General features: G+C 52.6%; 1 protein-coding gene across 1 annotated transcript in view; it reads left to right on the top strand.

Annotated features, from left to right (window-relative positions):
* The window catches only part of xdh (xanthine dehydrogenase), an 84,887-nt gene that overhangs the window by 48,595 nt on the left and 20,218 nt on the right, over nucleotides 1–16,074 (top strand). Inside the window, exons 15-20 of the mRNA XM_061730875.1 lie at nucleotides 7,317–7,479; nucleotides 7,579–7,668; nucleotides 12,596–12,765; nucleotides 14,387–14,510; nucleotides 14,966–15,085; nucleotides 15,488–15,584. Coding sequence (XP_061586859.1) covers nucleotides 7,317–7,479; nucleotides 7,579–7,668; nucleotides 12,596–12,765; nucleotides 14,387–14,510; nucleotides 14,966–15,085; nucleotides 15,488–15,584 — 764 coding nt within the window. The remainder of the gene's footprint in view (nucleotides 1–7,316; nucleotides 7,480–7,578; nucleotides 7,669–12,595; nucleotides 12,766–14,386; nucleotides 14,511–14,965; nucleotides 15,086–15,487; nucleotides 15,585–16,074) is intronic.

A 16,074-nucleotide genomic window follows, 5' to 3' on the forward strand; every position in this document is an offset into this window, starting at 1 on the left:
AGTCAGTCAGTCAGTCAGTCAGTCAGTCAGTCAGTCAGTCAGTCCTTCAGTCAGTCAGTCAGTCAGTCAGTCCTTCAGTCAGTCAGTCAGTCAGTCAGTCAGTCAGTCAGTCAGTCAGTCAGTCAGTCAGTCAGTCAGTCAGTCAGTCAGTCAGTCAGTCAGTCAGTCCTTCAGTCAGTCAGTCCTTCAGTCAGTCAGTCAGTCAGTCAGTCAGTCCTTCAGTCAGTCAGTCAGTCAGTCAGTCAGTCAGTCAGTCAGTCAGTCCTTCAGTCAGTCAGTCAGTCAGTCCTTCAGTCAGTCAGTCAGTCAGTCAGTCAGTCAGTCAGTCAGTCCTTCAGTCAGTCAGTCAGTCAGTCCTTCAGTCAGTCAGTCAGTCAGTCAGTCAGTCAGTCAGTCAGTCAGTCCTTCAGTCAGTCAGTCAGTCAGTCAGTCAGTCAGTCCTTCAGTCAGTCAGTCAGTCAGTCAGTCAGTCAGTCAGTCAGTCAGTCAGTCAGTCCTTCAGTCAGTCAGTCAGTCAGTCAGTCAGTCAGTCAGTCAGTCAGTCCTTCAGTCAGTCAGTCAGTCAGTCAGTCAGTCAGTCAGTCAGTCAGTCCTTCAGTCAGTCAGTCCTTCAGTCAGTCCTTCAGTCAGTCAGTCAGTCAGTCAGTCAGTCAGTCAGTCAGTCAGTCAGTCAGTCAGTCAGTCAGTCAGTCAGTCAGTCAGTCAGTCAGTCAGTCCTTCAGTCAGTCAGTCAGTCAGTCCTTCAGTCAGTCAGTCAGTCAGTCAGTCAGTCAGTCAGTCAGTCCTTCAGTCAGTCAGTCCTTCAGTCAGTCAGTCAGTCAGTCAGTCCTTCAGTCAGTCAGTCAGTCAGTCCTTCAGTCAGTCAGTCAGTCAGTCAGTCAGTCAGTCAGTCAGTCCTTCAGTCAGTCAGTCCTTCAGTCAGTCAGTCAGTCAGTCAGTCAGTCAGTCAGTCAGTCAGTCAGTCCTTCAGTCAGTCAGTCCTTCAGTCAGTCAGTCAGTCAGTCAGTCCTTCAGTCAGTCAGTCAGTCAGTCAGTCCTTCAGTCAGTCAGTCAGTCAGTCAGTCCTTCAGTCAGTCAGTCAGTCAGTCAGTCCTTCAGTCAGTCAGTCAGTCAGTCCTTCAGTCAGTCAGTCAGTCCTTCAGTCAGTCAGTCCTTCAGTCAGTCAGTCAGTCAGTCAGTCCTTCAGTCAGTCAGTCAGTCAGTCAGTCCTTCAGTCAGTCAGTCCTTCAGTCAGTCAGTCAGTCCTTCAGTCAGTCAGTCAGTCAGTCAGTCAGTCAGTCAGTCAGTCAGTCAGTCAGTCAGTCCTTCAGTCAGTCAGTCAGTCCTTCAGTCAGTCAGTCAGTCAGTCAGTCAGTCAGTCAGTCAGTCAGTCAGTCAGTCAGTCAGTCAGTCAGTCAGTCAGTCAGTCAGTCAGTCAGTCAGTCAGTCAGTCAGTCAGTCAGTCAGTCAGTCAGTCAGTCAGTCAGTCAGTCAGTCCTTCAGTCAGTCAGTCAGTCAGTCAGTCAGTCCTTCAGTCAGTCAGTCAGTCAGTCAGTCAGTCCTTCAGTCAGTCAGTCAGTCAGTCAGTCAGTCAGTCAGTCAGTCAGTCAGTCAGTCCTTCAGTCAGTCCTTCAGTCAGTCAGTCAGTCAGTCAGTCCTTCAGTCAGTCAGTCAGTCAGTCAGTCCTTCAGTCAGTCAGTCAGTCAGTCAGTCAGTCAGTCAGTCAGTCAGTCAGTCCTTCAGTCAGTCCTTCAGTCAGTCAGTCCTTCAGTCAGTCAGTCCTTCAGTCAGTCAGTCAGTCAGTCAGTCAGTCCTTCAGTCAGTCAGTCAGTCAGTCCTTCAGTCAGTCAGTCAGTCCTTCAGTCAGTCCTTCAGTCAGTCAGTCCTTCAGTCAGTCAGTCCTTCAGTCAGTCAGTCAGTCAGTCAGTCAGTCCTTCAGTCAGTCAGTCCTTCAGTCAGTCAGTCAGTCCTTCAGTCAGTCCTTCAGTCAGTCAGTCCTTCAGTCAGTCAGTCCTTCAGTCAGTCAGTCAGTCAGTCAGTCAGTCAGTCCTTCAGTCAGTCAGTCAGTCAGTCAGTCAGTCAGTCCTTCAGTCAGTCAGTCAGTCAGTCAGTCAGTCAGTCAGTCAGTCAGTCAGTCAGTCAGTCAGTCCTTCAGTCAGTCAGTCAGTCAGTCAGTCAGTCAGTCCTTCAGTCAGTCAGTCAGTCAGTCAGTCAGTCAGTCAGTCAGTCAGTCAGTCCTTCAGTCAGTCCTTCAGTCAGTCAGTCAGTCAGTCAGTCAGTCAGTCAGTCAGTCAGTCAGTCAGTCAGTCCTTCAGTCAGTCAGTCCTTCAGTCAGTCAGTCAGTCCTTCAGTCAGTCAGTCAGTCAGTCAGTCAGTCAGTCAGTCAGTCAGTCAGTCAGTCAGTCCTTCAGTCAGTCAGTCCTTCAGTCAGTCAGTCAGTCAGTCAGTCAGTCAGTCAGTCAGTCCTTCAGTCCTTCAGTCAGTCAGTCAGTCAGTCAGTCAGTCAGTCAGTCCTTCAGTCCTTCAGTCAGTCAGTCAGTCAGTCAGTCAGTCAGTCAGTCAGTCAGTCAGTCAGTCCTTCAGTCAGTCAGTCAGTCAGTCAGTCAGTCAGTCAGTCCTTCAGTCAGTCCTTCAGTCAGTCAGTCAGTCAGTCAGTCAGTCAGTCAGTCAGTCAGTCAGTCAGTCCTTCAGTCAGTCAGTCAGTCAGTCAGTCAGTCAGTCAGTCAGTCCTTCAGTCCTTCAGTCAGTCAGTCAGTCAGTCAGTCAGTCAGTCAGTCCTTCAGTCCTTCAGTCAGTCAGTCAGTCAGTCAGTCAGTCAGTCAGTCAGTCAGTCAGTCAGTCAGTCCTTCAGTCAGTCAGTCAGTCCTTCAGTCAGTCAGTCCTTCAGTCAGTCAGTCAGTCAGTCCTTCAGTCAGTCAGTCAGTCAGTCAGTCAGTCAGTCAGTCAGTCCTTCAGTCAGTCAGTCAGTCAGTCCTTCAGTCCTTCAGTCAGTCAGTCAGTCAGTCAGTCAGTCAGTCAGTCCTTCAGTCAGTCAGTCAGTCAGTCAGTCAGTCAGTCCTTCAGTCCTTCAGTCAGTCCTTCAGTCAGTCAGTCAGTCAGTCAGTCCTTCAGTCAGTCAGTCAGTCAGTCAGTCAGTCAGTCAGTCAGTCCTTCAGTCCTTCAGTCAGTCAGTCAGTCAGTCAGTCAGTCAGTCAGTCAGTCAGTCAGTCAGTCAGTCAGTCAGTCCTTCAGTCAGTCAGTCAGTCAGTCCTTCAGTCAGTCAGTCAGTCAGTCAGTCAGTCCTTCAGTCAGTCAGTCAGTCAGTCAGTCAGTCAGTCAGTCAGTCAGTCAGTCAGTCAGTCAGTCAGTCCTTCAGTCAGTCAGTCAGTCAGTCAGTCAGTCAGTCCTTCAGTCAGTCAGTCAGTCAGTCAGTCAGTCAGTCAGTCAGTCAGTCAGTCAGTCAGTCAGTCAGTCAGTCAGTCAGTCAGTCAGTCAGTCAGTCAGTCAGTCAGTCAGTCAGTCCTTCAGTCAGTCAGTCAGTCAGTCCTTCAGTCAGTCAGTCAGTCAGTCAGTCAGTCAGTCAGTCCTTCAGTCAGTCAGTCAGTCCTTCAGTCAGTCAGTCAGTCAGTCAGTCAGTCAGTCAGTCAGTCAGTCAGTCAGTCAGTCAGTCAGTCCTTCAGTCAGTCAGTCAGTCAGTCCTTCAGTCAGTCAGTCAGTCCTTCAGTCAGTCAGTCAGTCAGTCAGTCAGTCAGTCAGTCAGTCAGTCAGTCAGTCAGTCAGTCAGTCCTTCAGTCAGTCAGTCAGTCAGTCAGTCAGTCAGTCAGTCAGTCAGTCAGTCAGTCAGTCAGTCAGTCAGTCAGTCAGTCAGTCCTTCAGTCAGTCAGTCAGTCAGTCAGTCAGTCAGTCAGTCAGTCAGTCAGTCAGTCAGTCAGTCAGTCCTTCAGTCAGTCAGTCAGTCAGTCAGTCAGTCAGTCAGTCAGTCAGTCAGTCAGTCAGTCAGTCAGTCAGTCAGTCAGTCAGTCAGTCAGTCAGTCAGTCAGTCCTTCAGTCAGTCAGTCAGTCAGTCAGTCAGTCAGTCCTTCAGTCAGTCAGTCAGTCAGTCAGTCAGTCAGTCAGTCAGTCCTTCAGTCAGTCAGTCAGTCAGTCCTTCAGTCAGTCAGTCAGTCAGTCAGTCAGTCAGTCAGTCAGTCAGTCAGTCAGTCAGTCAGTCAGTCAGTCAGTCAGTCAGTCAGTCAGTCAGTCAGTCAGTCAGTCAGTCAGTCAGTCAGTCAGTCCTTCAGTCAGTCAGTCAGTCAGTCCTTCAGTCAGTCAGTCAGTCAGTCAGTCAGTCAGTCAGTCCTTCAGTCAGTCAGTCAGTCAGTCAGTCAGTCAGTCAGTCAGTCAGTCAGTCAGTCAGTCAGTCAGTCAGTCAGTCAGTCCTTCAGTCAGTCAGTCAGTCAGTCAGTCAGTCAGTCAGTCAGTCAGTCAGTCAGTCAGTCAGTCCTTCAGTCAGTCAGTCAGTCAGTCAGTCAGTCAGTCAGTCAGTCAGTCAGTCAGTCAGTCAGTCAGTCAGTCAGTCAGTCCTTCAGTCAGTCAGTCAGTCAGTCAGTCAGTCAGTCAGTCAGTCAGTCAGTCAGTCAGTCAGTCAGTCAGTCAGTCCTTCAGTCAGTCAGTCAGTCAGTCAGTCAGTCCTTCAGTCAGTCAGTCAGTCAGTCAGTCAGTCAGTCAGTCAGTCAGTCAGTCAGTCAGTCAGTCAGTCAGTCAGTCAGTCAGTCAGTCCTTCAGTCAGTCAGTCAGTCAGTCAGTCAGTCAGTCAGTCAGTCAGTCAGTCAGTCAGTCAGTCAGTCAGTCAGTCAGTCAGTCCTTCAGTCAGTCAGTCAGTCAGTCAGTCAGTCAGTCAGTCAGTCAGTCAGTCAGTCAGTCAGTCAGTCCTTCAGTCAGTCAGTCAGTCAGTCAGTCAGTCAGTCAGTCAGTCAGTCAGTCAGTCAGTCAGTCAGTCAGTCAGTCAGTCAGTCCTTCAGTCAGTCAGTCAGTCAGTCAGTCAGTCAGTCCTTCAGTCAGTCAGTCAGTCAGTCAGTCAGTCAGTCAGTCCTTCAGTCAGTCAGTCAGTCCTTCAGTCAGTCAGTCAGTCAGTCAGTCAGTCAGTCAGTCAGTCAGTCAGTCAGTCAGTCAGTCAGTCAGTCCTTCAGTCAGTCAGTCAGTCAGTCAGTCAGTCAGTCAGTCCTTCAGTCAGTCAGTCAGTCAGTCAGTCAGTCAGTCAGTCAGTCAGTCAGTCAGTCAGTCAGTCAGTCAGTCAGTCAGTCAGTCAGTCAGTCAGTCAGTCAGTCAGTCAGTCAGTCAGTCAGTCAGTCCTTCAGTCAGTCAGTCAGTCAGTCCTTCAGTCAGTCAGTCAGTCAGTCAGTCAGTCAGTCAGTCCTTCAGTCAGTCAGTCAGTCAGTCAGTCAGTCAGTCAGTCAGTCAGTCAGTCAGTCAGTCAGTCAGTCAGTCAGTCAGTCCTTCAGTCAGTCAGTCAGTCAGTCAGTCAGTCAGTCAGTCAGTCAGTCAGTCAGTCAGTCAGTCAGTCAGTCAGTCAGTCAGTCAGTCAGTCCTTCAGTCAGTCAGTCAGTCAGTCAGTCAGTCAGTCAGTCCTTCAGTCAGTCAGTCAGTCAGTCAGTCCTTCAGTCAGTCAGTCAGTCAGTCCTTCAGTCAGTCAGTCAGTCCTTCAGTCAGTCAGTCAGTCAGTCCTTCAGTCAGTCAGTCAGTCAGTCAGTCAGTCAGTCAGTCAGTCAGTCAGTCAGTCAGTCCTTCAGTCAGTCAGTCAGTCAGTCAGTCCTTCAGTCAGTCAGTCAGTCAGTCAGTCCTTCAGTCAGTCAGTCAGTCAGTCAGTCCTTCAGTCAGTCAGTCAGTCAGTCAGTCAGTCAGTCAGTCAGTCAGTCAGTCAGTCAGTCAGTCAGTCAGTCAGTCAGTCAGTCAGTCAGTCAGTCAGTCAGTCCTTCAGTCAGTCAGTCAGTCAGTCAGTCCTTCAGTCAGTCAGTCAGTCAGTCAGTCAGTCAGTCAGTCAGTCAGTCAGTCAGTCAGTCAGTCAGTCAGTCAGTCAGTCCTTCAGTCAGTCAGTCCTTCAGTCAGTCAGTCAGTCAGTCCTTCAGTCAGTCAGTCCTTCAGTCAGTCAGTCAGTCAGTCAGTCAGTCAGTCAGTCAGTCAGTCAGTCAGTCAGTCCTTCAGTCAGTCAGTCCTTCAGTCAGTCAGTCAGTCAGTCAGTCAGTCAGTCAGTCAGTCAGTCAGTCAGTCAGTCAGTCAGTCAGTCAGTCAGTCCTTCAGTCAGTCAGTCAGTCAGTCAGTCAGTCAGTCAGTCAGTCAGTCAGTCAGTCAGTCAGTCAGTCAGTCAGTCAGTCAGTCCTTCAGTCAGTCAGTCAGTCAGTCAGTCAGTCAGTCAGTCAGTCAGTCAGTCAGTCAGTCAGTCAGTCAGTCAGTCAGTCCTTCAGTCAGTCAGTCAGTCAGTCAGTCAGTCAGTCAGTCAGTCAGTCAGTCAGTCAGTCAGTCAGTCAGTCAGTCAGTCAGTCAGTCCTTCAGTCAGTCAGTCAGTCAGTCAGTCAGTCAGTCAGTCAGTCAGTCAGTCAGTCAGTCAGTCAGTCAGTCAGTCAGTCAGTCAGTCAGTCAGTCAGTCAGTCAGTCAGTCCTTCAGTCAGTCAGTCAGTCAGTCAGTCAGTCCTTCAGTCAGTCAGTCCTTCAGTCAGTCAGTCAGTCAGTCAGTCAGTCAGTCAGTCAGTCAGTCAGTCAGTCAGTCCTTCAGTCAGTCAGTCAGTCAGTCAGTCAGTCAGTCAGTCCTTCAGTCAGTCAGTCAGTCAGTCAGTCAGTCAGTCAGTCAGTCAGTCAGTCAGTCAGTCCTTCAGTCAGTCAGTCCTTCAGTCAGTCAGTCAGTCAGTCCTTCAGTCAGTCAGTCAGTCAGTCAGTCAGTCAGTCAGTCAGTCAGTCAGTCAGTCAGTCCTTCAGTCAGTCAGTCCTTCAGTCAGTCAGTCAGTCAGTCAGTCAGTCAGTCAGTCAGTCAGTCAGTCAGTCAGTCAGTCAGTCAGTCAGTCAGTCAGTCAGTCAGTCAGTCAGTCCTTCAGTCGCTCTAACTGGATTTGATGAAATTTTGAGGAAATTTATTCTTGAAATGATATTTCAACATTAATCTCGACATTTCGACTTTTTTCTCAAGATTTTGACTATTTTCTTGAAATTGCGACTTTATTCTTGAAATTGTATTTCAAATTTAATCTCGACATTTCGACTTTTTTCTCGAATTTTTATTTAAACTTTAAGCTTGAAATTTCAGCTTTTTTAGACTTTTTTTCTCTTTAGACTTTCTCTTCTCTTTTCTCTTCGTCCTCTAAAGTAAATCTTAATTCTGGTCCCTGCAGGCCGTGGGGGGAGGAGCTTCTGCACCGAGCCTGCTCCTCATTGGCCGAGGAGATGACCCTTGACCCCTCAGTCCCGGGCGGGATGGCGTCGTACCGGCAAACGCTGACGCTCAGCTTCTTCTACAAGTTCTACCTGACGGTGCTGGGGAAGCTGAGACTGCAGGTTAGCTCCACGTTAGTGCCACCTGTTAGCTTCACCTGTTGCTAACCTGTTGCTAACCTGTTGCTAACCTGTTGCTAACCTGTTGCTAACCTGTTGCAGGGCGTCAACGTGCCGGAGATTAGCTCGGAGCTCGTTAGCGCTACGGAAACGTTCCACCCAGAGACGCCGTCCAGCACTCAGATCTACCAGGTACGCTACGCTACGCTACGCTAGACTAGACTAGACTAGCGGCACGTTTATATACCCCAATGTTCCGAATATACGTAAGATACCGTACTATAGCAGCTGGGGTTGAGTTAGCATGTACCTGATGGGCAGTGGCGAAACAACTCAGCACCGGCCCCGATGCCAGATCATTAAACCGGGCCCTGCCCATCACAACGCAAAACAGACGCTGTGATTGACGCAATCTCTCAGCAGATTATCACCATTTAAATGACAACGGGCAATACTGACAGCTTTAACTCTTAACACAACCACAGTGCAGATAGATATGTTTAAACATTGCAATTTGGTGACACGGCAGAACACCACATAAAAACAATCATAGCGCATAAACACAACAAAAAGCACAGATAACCAACAGCATAACGCACACAGTGCGCCGGTGTGAGACAGAACACCGGCAGTGCCAACAGCTGAGAATAAACCCACACAGCGCACAGACTGAAATTTGGTGGCACGGCGGCACACCAAATAAAAACATCATAAACACGCATAAACACAAACAAACTAGTGATAGACTATCACTATAACAAATATTAATAATAAAGGGTCATTACTTACCATTACAGTTTGACTTTCCGGGCCTTCCGCTGGGCAAAGTCATTAATTAATTCCTGACAACAGTTCAACTCTCAAGCCTGATTTATGGTTCCGCGTTAAATCAACGGCGTAGGGTACGGCGTAGGGTACGGCGTAGGGTACGGCGTAGGGTACGGCGTAGGGTACGGCGTAGGGTACGGCGTAGGGTACGGCGTAGGGTACGGCGTAGGGTACGGCGTAGGGTACGGCGTAGGGTACGCGGCGACGCGCGCCGTACGGTGTGCGTCGCCGCGTACCCTACGGCGTAATCTGCGTTGGTGTAACGCGGAACCATAAATCAGCCTTAACTCCTTTCCTCTCCTCACTCGCCAACTCTTCCTCTACGCAAATATGGGTTACACATGCGCACTACACCGGCATCATCCGAGATCATCTATAAATTAAAATCTTTATTTAAACTAGATATATCTTTATAACCAGCCCATAACATTGATGTAAACACAAAAAAAAAAAAAAAAAAAAAAGTCCAGCGCCCGCACGTCCGCAGGTCCTGCGCGTGCGGGCCCTGGACACCTGCGGGCCCTGGACACGTGCGGGCCCTGGACACGTGCGGGCCCTGCCTGGACACGTGCGGGCCCTGGACACGTGTGGGCCCTGGACACGTGCGGGCCCTGGACACGTGCGGGCCCTGGACACGTGCGGGCCCTGGACACGTGTGGGCCCTGGACACGTGCGGGCCCTGGACACGTGCGGGCCCTGGACACGTGCGGGCCCTGGACACGTACCGGCCCTGGACACGTGCGGGCCCTGGACACGTACCGGCCCTGGACACGTGCGGGCCCTGGACACGTGCGGGCCCTGGACACGTGCGGGCCCTGGACACGTGCGGGCCCTGGACACGTGCGGGCCCTGGACACGTGCGGGCCCTGGACACGTGCGGCCCTGGACACGTGCGGGCCCTGGACACGTGCGGGCCCTGGACACGTGCGGGCCCTGGACACGTGCGGGCCCTGGACACGTGCGGGCCCTGGACACGTGCGGGCCCTGGACACGTGCGGGCCCTGGACACGTGCGGGCCCTGGACACGTGCGGGCCCTGGACACGTGCGGGCCCTGGACACGTGCGGGCCCTGGACACGTGCGGGCCCTGGACACGTGCGGGCCCTGCCTGGACACGTGCGGGCCCTGGACACGTGCGGGCCCTGGACTCGTGCGGGCCCTGGACACGTGCGGGCCCTGCCTGGACACGTGCGGGCCCTGGACACGTGCGGGCCCTGGACACGTGCGGGCCCTGGACACGTGCGGGCCCTGGACACGTGCGGGCCCTGGACACGTGCGGGCCCTGCCTGGACACGTGCGGGCCCTGGACACGTGCGGGCCCTGGACACGTGCGGGCCCTGGACACGTGCGGGCCCTGGACACGTGCGGGCCCTGCCTGGACACGTGCGGGCCCTGGACACGTGCGGGCCCTGGACACGTGCGGGCCCTGCCTGGACACGTGCGGGCCCTGGACACGTGCGGGCCCTGGACACGTGCGGGCCCTGGACACGTGCGGCCCTGGACACGTGCGGGCCCTGGACACGTGCGGGCCCTGGACACGTGCGGGCCCTGGACACGTGCGGGCCCTGGACACGTGCGGGCCCTGGACACGTGCGGGCCCTGGACACGTGCGGGCCCTGGACACGTGCGGGCCCTGGACACGTGCGGGCCCTGGACACGTGCGGGCCCTGGACACGTGCGGGCCCTGGACACGTGCGGGCCCTGCCTGGACACGTGCGGGCCCTGGACACGTGCGGGCCCTGGACTCGTGCGGGCCCTGGACACGTGCGGGCCCTGCCTGGACACGTGCGGGCCCTGGACACGTGCGGGCCCTGGACACGTGCGGGCCCTGGACACGTGCGGGCCCTGGACACGTGCGGCCCTGGACACGTGCGGGCCCTGGACACGTGCGGGCCCTGGACACGTGCGGGCCCTGGACACGTGCGGGCCCTGGACACGTGCGGGCCCTGGACACGTGCGGGCCCTGGACACGTGCGGGCCCTGGACACGTGCGGGCCCTGGACACGTGCGGGCCCTGGACACGTGCGGGCCCTGGACACGTGCGGGCCCTGGACACGTGCGGGCCCTGCCTGGACACGTGCGGGCCCTGGACACGTGCGGGCCCTGGACTCGTGCGGGCCCTGGACACGTGCGGGCCCTGCCTGGACACGTGCGGGCCCTGGACACGTGCGGGCCCTGGACACGTGCGGGCCCTGGACACGTGCGGGCCCTGGACACGTGCGGGCCCTGGACACCTGCGGGCCCTGGACACGTGCGGGCCCTGGACACGTGCGGGTCCTGGACACGTGCGGGCCCTGGACACGTGCTGGACACGTGCGGGCCCTGGACACGTGCGGGCCCTGGACACGTGCGGGCCCTGGACACGTGCGGGCCCTGGACACGTGCTGGACACGTGCGGGCCCTGGACACGTGCGGGCCCTGGACACGTGCGGGCCCTGGACACGTGCGGGCCCTGGACACGTGCGGGCCCTGGACACGTGCGGGCCCTGGACACGTGCGGGCCCTGGACACGTGCGGGCCCTGGACACCTGCGGGCCCTGGACACGTGCGGGCCCTGGACACGTGCGGGCCCTGGACACGTGCGGGCCCTGGACACGTGCGGGCCCTGGACACGTGCGGGCCCTGCCTGGACACCTGCGGGCCCTGGACACGTGCGGGCCCTGGACACGTGCGGGCCCTGGACACCTGCGGGCCCTGGACACGTGCGGGCCCTGCCTGGACACCTGCGGGCCCTGGACACGTACCGGCCCTGGACTCGTGCGGGCCCTGGACTCGTGCCGGCCCTGGACACGTGCGGGCCCTGGACACGTACCGGCCCTGGACACCTGCGGGCCCTGGACACGTGCGGGCCCCGGACACGTACCGGCCCTGGACACGTGCGGGCCCCGGACACGTACCGGCCCTGGACACGTGCGGGCCCTGGACACCTGCGGGCCCTGGACACGTGCGGGCCCTGGACACGTGCGGGCCCTGGACACGTGCGGGCCCTGGACACGTGCGGGCCCTGGACACGTGCGGGCCCTGGACACGTGCGGGCCCTGGACACGTGGGGGCCCTGGACACGTGCGGGCCCCTATGCAGTCGCATTGTCTGCATATATGGTAGTTTCGCCACTGCTGATGAAGCTGCGCTACAGGAAATGCTACCAAATGCAAAAAAAAAAAAAAACAAGAAGAAAATGACTGTAAATGAACTTTATTAACAAAATAAAAACCAGCTTTATTGTTTTGCATCTCATTTGTTATTTATTTTTAACGGATGTCTGTCCGTCTGTAATTATTGCTTTTAAACTGTTTTCTACTGTGGTACTTTTAAATTAAAGAGTTTTTAAAACGTAATCTTATTTTCTTTAAACTTTAAATTATGCTTGAATGTCTTTGTAAATCACTTTGAATCCCCTGTTGAACCTGTTGCCGTAAACATGAACCCAGCGTCGCCACCCGTCCCTTAAAATACCGAATTGTTACGTAATTGGGAATTAAAAGCTGCGTTCCGTATTGGTTCAATACGGAACGCAGTTGATTCCGTATTTCACAATTGTCCCATGATGCACGTCTGTCACACTCGCACACACACACACACACACACACACACACACACACACATGAACAACGAACTAACAATAATGAACAAAATAAAGGACAGGATACATTAAAGACAGAAACATGTGTTCGCTCTCTGTTATTTATTGACGTCATAATCTATTTGAATATATTGCAAAACTTCAATCGTTTCAGTAAATTCAACTAAAGGTGAATATTATTTCCCACTACATGAAAAGTGAGATATTTCAAGGCTTTATTTGTTATAATTTTGATGATTATGGCTCACAGCTTATGAAAACCCCAAATAAAAAAATCTAAGAAAAATAAAAGGTTTTATGAAATCAATAAACAATTCAATCATCAAAATTATAACAAATAAAGGCTTAAAATATCTTGCTTTGCATGTAGTGAGACTTGGTAGTATATGAGTTTAACCTTTTAAGTTAAATATAAATTAACTTTTACACCATATTCTAATTTTCCGACCATCTTGCTACATGGTTGTCTGTCTGTACAGTCATGCAAGTTCAAAGCTATTAAAGCACTTTAAACTTTAAAACAAAGCATTTTGTTTTTTAAAGAAAATACATTTCTATGCAGTTTAGAAGTTTTGTGGATGTCCCTTTTTTTGGTGCCTGTGCTGCTGAAATGGGGCGTCCCTTATTTCTATTTCTTAAAGGTGGCGACCCTACATGAACCTGTCTGGGTTGTGATGTCATTGTGATGTCATTGTGATGTCATCACCAGGCGGTCCCTGCAGGCCAGAGTCAGGATGACGTCATCGGCCGTCCCATGATGCACCTGTCGGCCATGAAACAGGCCACAGGTGAGGCCGTCTACTGCGACGACGTCCCGCTGTACGAGAACGAGCTGCACCTGGCGCTGGTGACGAGCAGCAAGGCCCGCGCTAGGATCCTGTAAGCTAACCGCTAGCTCACCGCTAGCTCACGTTAGCTCACCTGTTAGCATAGCTGTAACTCACCTGTAACTGCACCTGGCGCTGGTGACCAGCAGCAAGGCCCGCGCTAGGATCCTGTAAGCTAACCGCTAGCTCACCGTTAGCTCACCTGTTAGCATAGCTGTAACTCACCTGTAACTGCACCTGGCGCTGGTAACCAGCAGCAAGGCCCGCGCTAGGATCCTGTAAGATACCGTTAGCTCACCGTTAGCTCACCGCTAGCTCACGTTAGCTCACTGTTAGCTCACCGTTAGCTCAATGTTAGCTCACGTTAGCTCACTGTTAGCTCACCGTTAGCTCAATGTTAGCTCACCGTTAGCACACTCTCCACACCTGCCAGGTTAGCCAGGTGTGTTTTCCAGGTTAACCAGGTGTTTTCCAGGTGTTTTCCAGGTTAGCCAGGTGTTTTCCAGGTGTTTTCCAGGTTAACCAGGTGTTTTCCAGGTGTTTTCCAGGTTAGCCAGGTGTTTTCCAGGTGTTTTCCAGGTTAGCCAGGTGTGTTTTCCAGGTTAACCAGGTGTTTTCCAGGTGTTTTCCAGGTTAACCAGGTGTGTTTTCCAGGTTAGCCAGGTGTGTTTTCCAGGTTAACCAGGTGTTTTCCAGGTGTTTTCCAGGTTAACCAGGTGTTTTCCAGGTTAACCAGGTGTGTTTTCCAGGTTAGCCAGGTGTGTTTTCCAGGTTAACCAGGTGTTTTCCAGGTGTTTTCCAGGTTAACCAGGTGTTTTCCAGGTTAACCAGGTGTTTTCCAGGTGTTTTCCAGGTTAACCAGGTGTTTTCCAGGTGTTTTCCAGGTTAGCCAGGTGTGTTTTCCAGGTTAACCAGGTGTTTTCCAGGTGTTTTCCAGGTTAACCAGGTGTGTTTTCCAGGTTAGCCAGGTGTGTTTTCCAGGTTAACCAGGTGTTTTCCAGGTGTTTTCCAGGTTAACCAGGTGTTTTCCAGGTTAACCAGGTGTTTTCCAGGTTAACCAGGTGTGTTTTCCAGGTGTTTTCCAGGTTAACCAGGTGTTTTCCAGGTGTTTTCCAGGTTAACCAGGTGTGTTTTCCAGGTTAGCCAGGTGTGTTTTCCAGGTTAACCAGGTGTTTTCCAGGTGTTTTCCAGGTTAACCAGGTGTTTTCCAGGTTAACCAGGTGTGTTTTCCAGGTTAGCCAGGTGTGTTTTCCAGGTTAACCAGGTGTTTTCCAGGTGTTTTCCAGGTTAACCAGGTGTTTTCCAGGTTAACCAGGTGTTTTCCAGGTGTTTTCCAGGTTAACCAGGTGTTTTCCAGGTGTTTTCCAGGTTAGCCAGGTGTGTTTTCCAGGTTAACCAGGTGTTTTCCAGGTGTTTTCCAGGTTAACCAGGTGTGTTTTCCAGGTTAGCCAGGTGTGTTTTCCAGGTTAACCAGGTGTTTTCCAGGTGTTTTCCAGGTTAACCAGGTGTTTTCCAGGTTAACCAGGTGTTTTCCAGGTTAACCAGGTGTGTTTTCCAGGTGTTTTCCAGGTTAACCAGGTGTTTTCCAGGTGTTTTCCAGGTTAACCAGGTGTTTTCCAGGTGTTTTCCAGGTTATCCAGGTGTTTTCCAGGTTAACCAGGTGTGTTTTCCAGGTCTATAGACGCCTCGGCAGCAGAGCGATTCCCCGGAGTCGTCCGCTGCCTGTTTGCTGACGACATCGCAGGAAGCAACGTTACCGGAGTCAAGCAGGACGAGACGGTGCTGGCAGACGGACAGGTGAGTCTCTGCTGACGCACCTGCAGGTGCAGGACGTTGGTTGGTTGGTTGGTTGGTTGGTTGGTTGGTTGGTTGGTTCGTCTGTTCGTTCGTTCGTTCGTCCGTCCGTTCGTTGGTTCGTTTGTTCGTTTGTCCATTCGTTGGTCCGTTCGTTGGTTGGTTCATTCGTTGGTCCGTTGGTTGGTTGGTTGGTTCGGTCATTCGTTCGTCCGTCCGTCCGTCCGTCCGTCCGTCCGTCCGTCCGTCCGTCCGTCCGTCCGTCCGTTCGTTAGTTCGTTCTTTTGTCCGTCCGTTCGTTCGTCCGTCCGTCCGTTCGTCCGTCCGTCCGTCCGTCCGTCCGTCCGTCCGTCCGTCCGTTCGTTCGTTCGTTGGTTCGTATTTGCAAATATGTTGCGTTCAGTTCACCGTTCTCCCAGAAATGAACGTGTTAATGAACTCATTCATCCATTCATCAGGTGACCTGCGTGGGTCACGTGATCGGCGCCGTCGTCGCCGACACGCAGCTTCACGCTCAACGAGCCGCTAAAGCCGTGAAGATCCAGTACGAGGAGCTGACGCCCATCGTCACCATCCAGGTGAGACACACCTGGGGAGCAGGGACCAATCAGAGACACCTGGGGACCAATCAGAGACACCTGGGGAGCAGGGACCAATCAGAGACACCTGGGGACCAATCAGAGACACCTGGGGAGCAGGGACCAATCAGAGACACCTGGGGACCAATCAGAGACACCTGGGGAGCAGGGACCAATCAGAGACACCTGGACCAATCAGAGACACCTGGGGACCAATCAGAGACACCTGGGGACCAATCAGAGACACCTGGGGAGCAGAGACCAATCAGAGACACCTGGGGACCAATCAGAGACACCTGGGGAGCAGAGACCAATCAGAGACACCTGGGGACCAATCAGAGCTCCCTGAGCTGCTGGACCAATCAGAGCTCAGCACCTGAACCAGGTCTGTTTGATTGACAGGAAGCCATCGCCGCCCAGTCCTTCTACGAACCAATCAGAACCATCGAGAGTGGAGACCTGGAGGCGGGGCTTAAGCAGGCCGACCACGTCCTGGAGGGTAAGATCAATCAATCAATCAATCAATCAATCAATCAATCAATCAATCAATCAATCAATCAATCAATCAATCAATCAATCAATCAATCAATCAATCAATCAATCAATCAGTCAATCCATCAATCAATCAATCAATCCGATCGGTCGGTCGGTCAATCAATCTTTATTGTCACATCATATTACAAATAATAATGATATTGATTACTGATGTATTGATCACTGATGGGTTATTGATCCCTGATTTATTGATCCCTGATGTATTGATCCCTGATGTATTGATCCCTGATGTATTGATCCCTGATCGGTTATTGATCCCTGATGTATTGATCCCTGATCGGTTATTGCTCCCTGATGTATTGATCCCTGAGGTATTGATCCCTGATGTATTGATCCCTGATGTATTGATCACTGATCGGTTATTGATCCCTGATGTATTGATCACTGATCGGTTATTGATCACTGATGTATTGATCCCTGATGTATTGATCCCT

The sequence above is a fragment of the Cololabis saira genome, chromosome 10, assembly GCF_033807715.1.
Source record: "Cololabis saira isolate AMF1-May2022 chromosome 10, fColSai1.1, whole genome shotgun sequence".
In the NCBI taxonomy this organism is placed as follows: domain Eukaryota; kingdom Metazoa; phylum Chordata; class Actinopteri; order Beloniformes; family Belonidae; genus Cololabis; species Cololabis saira.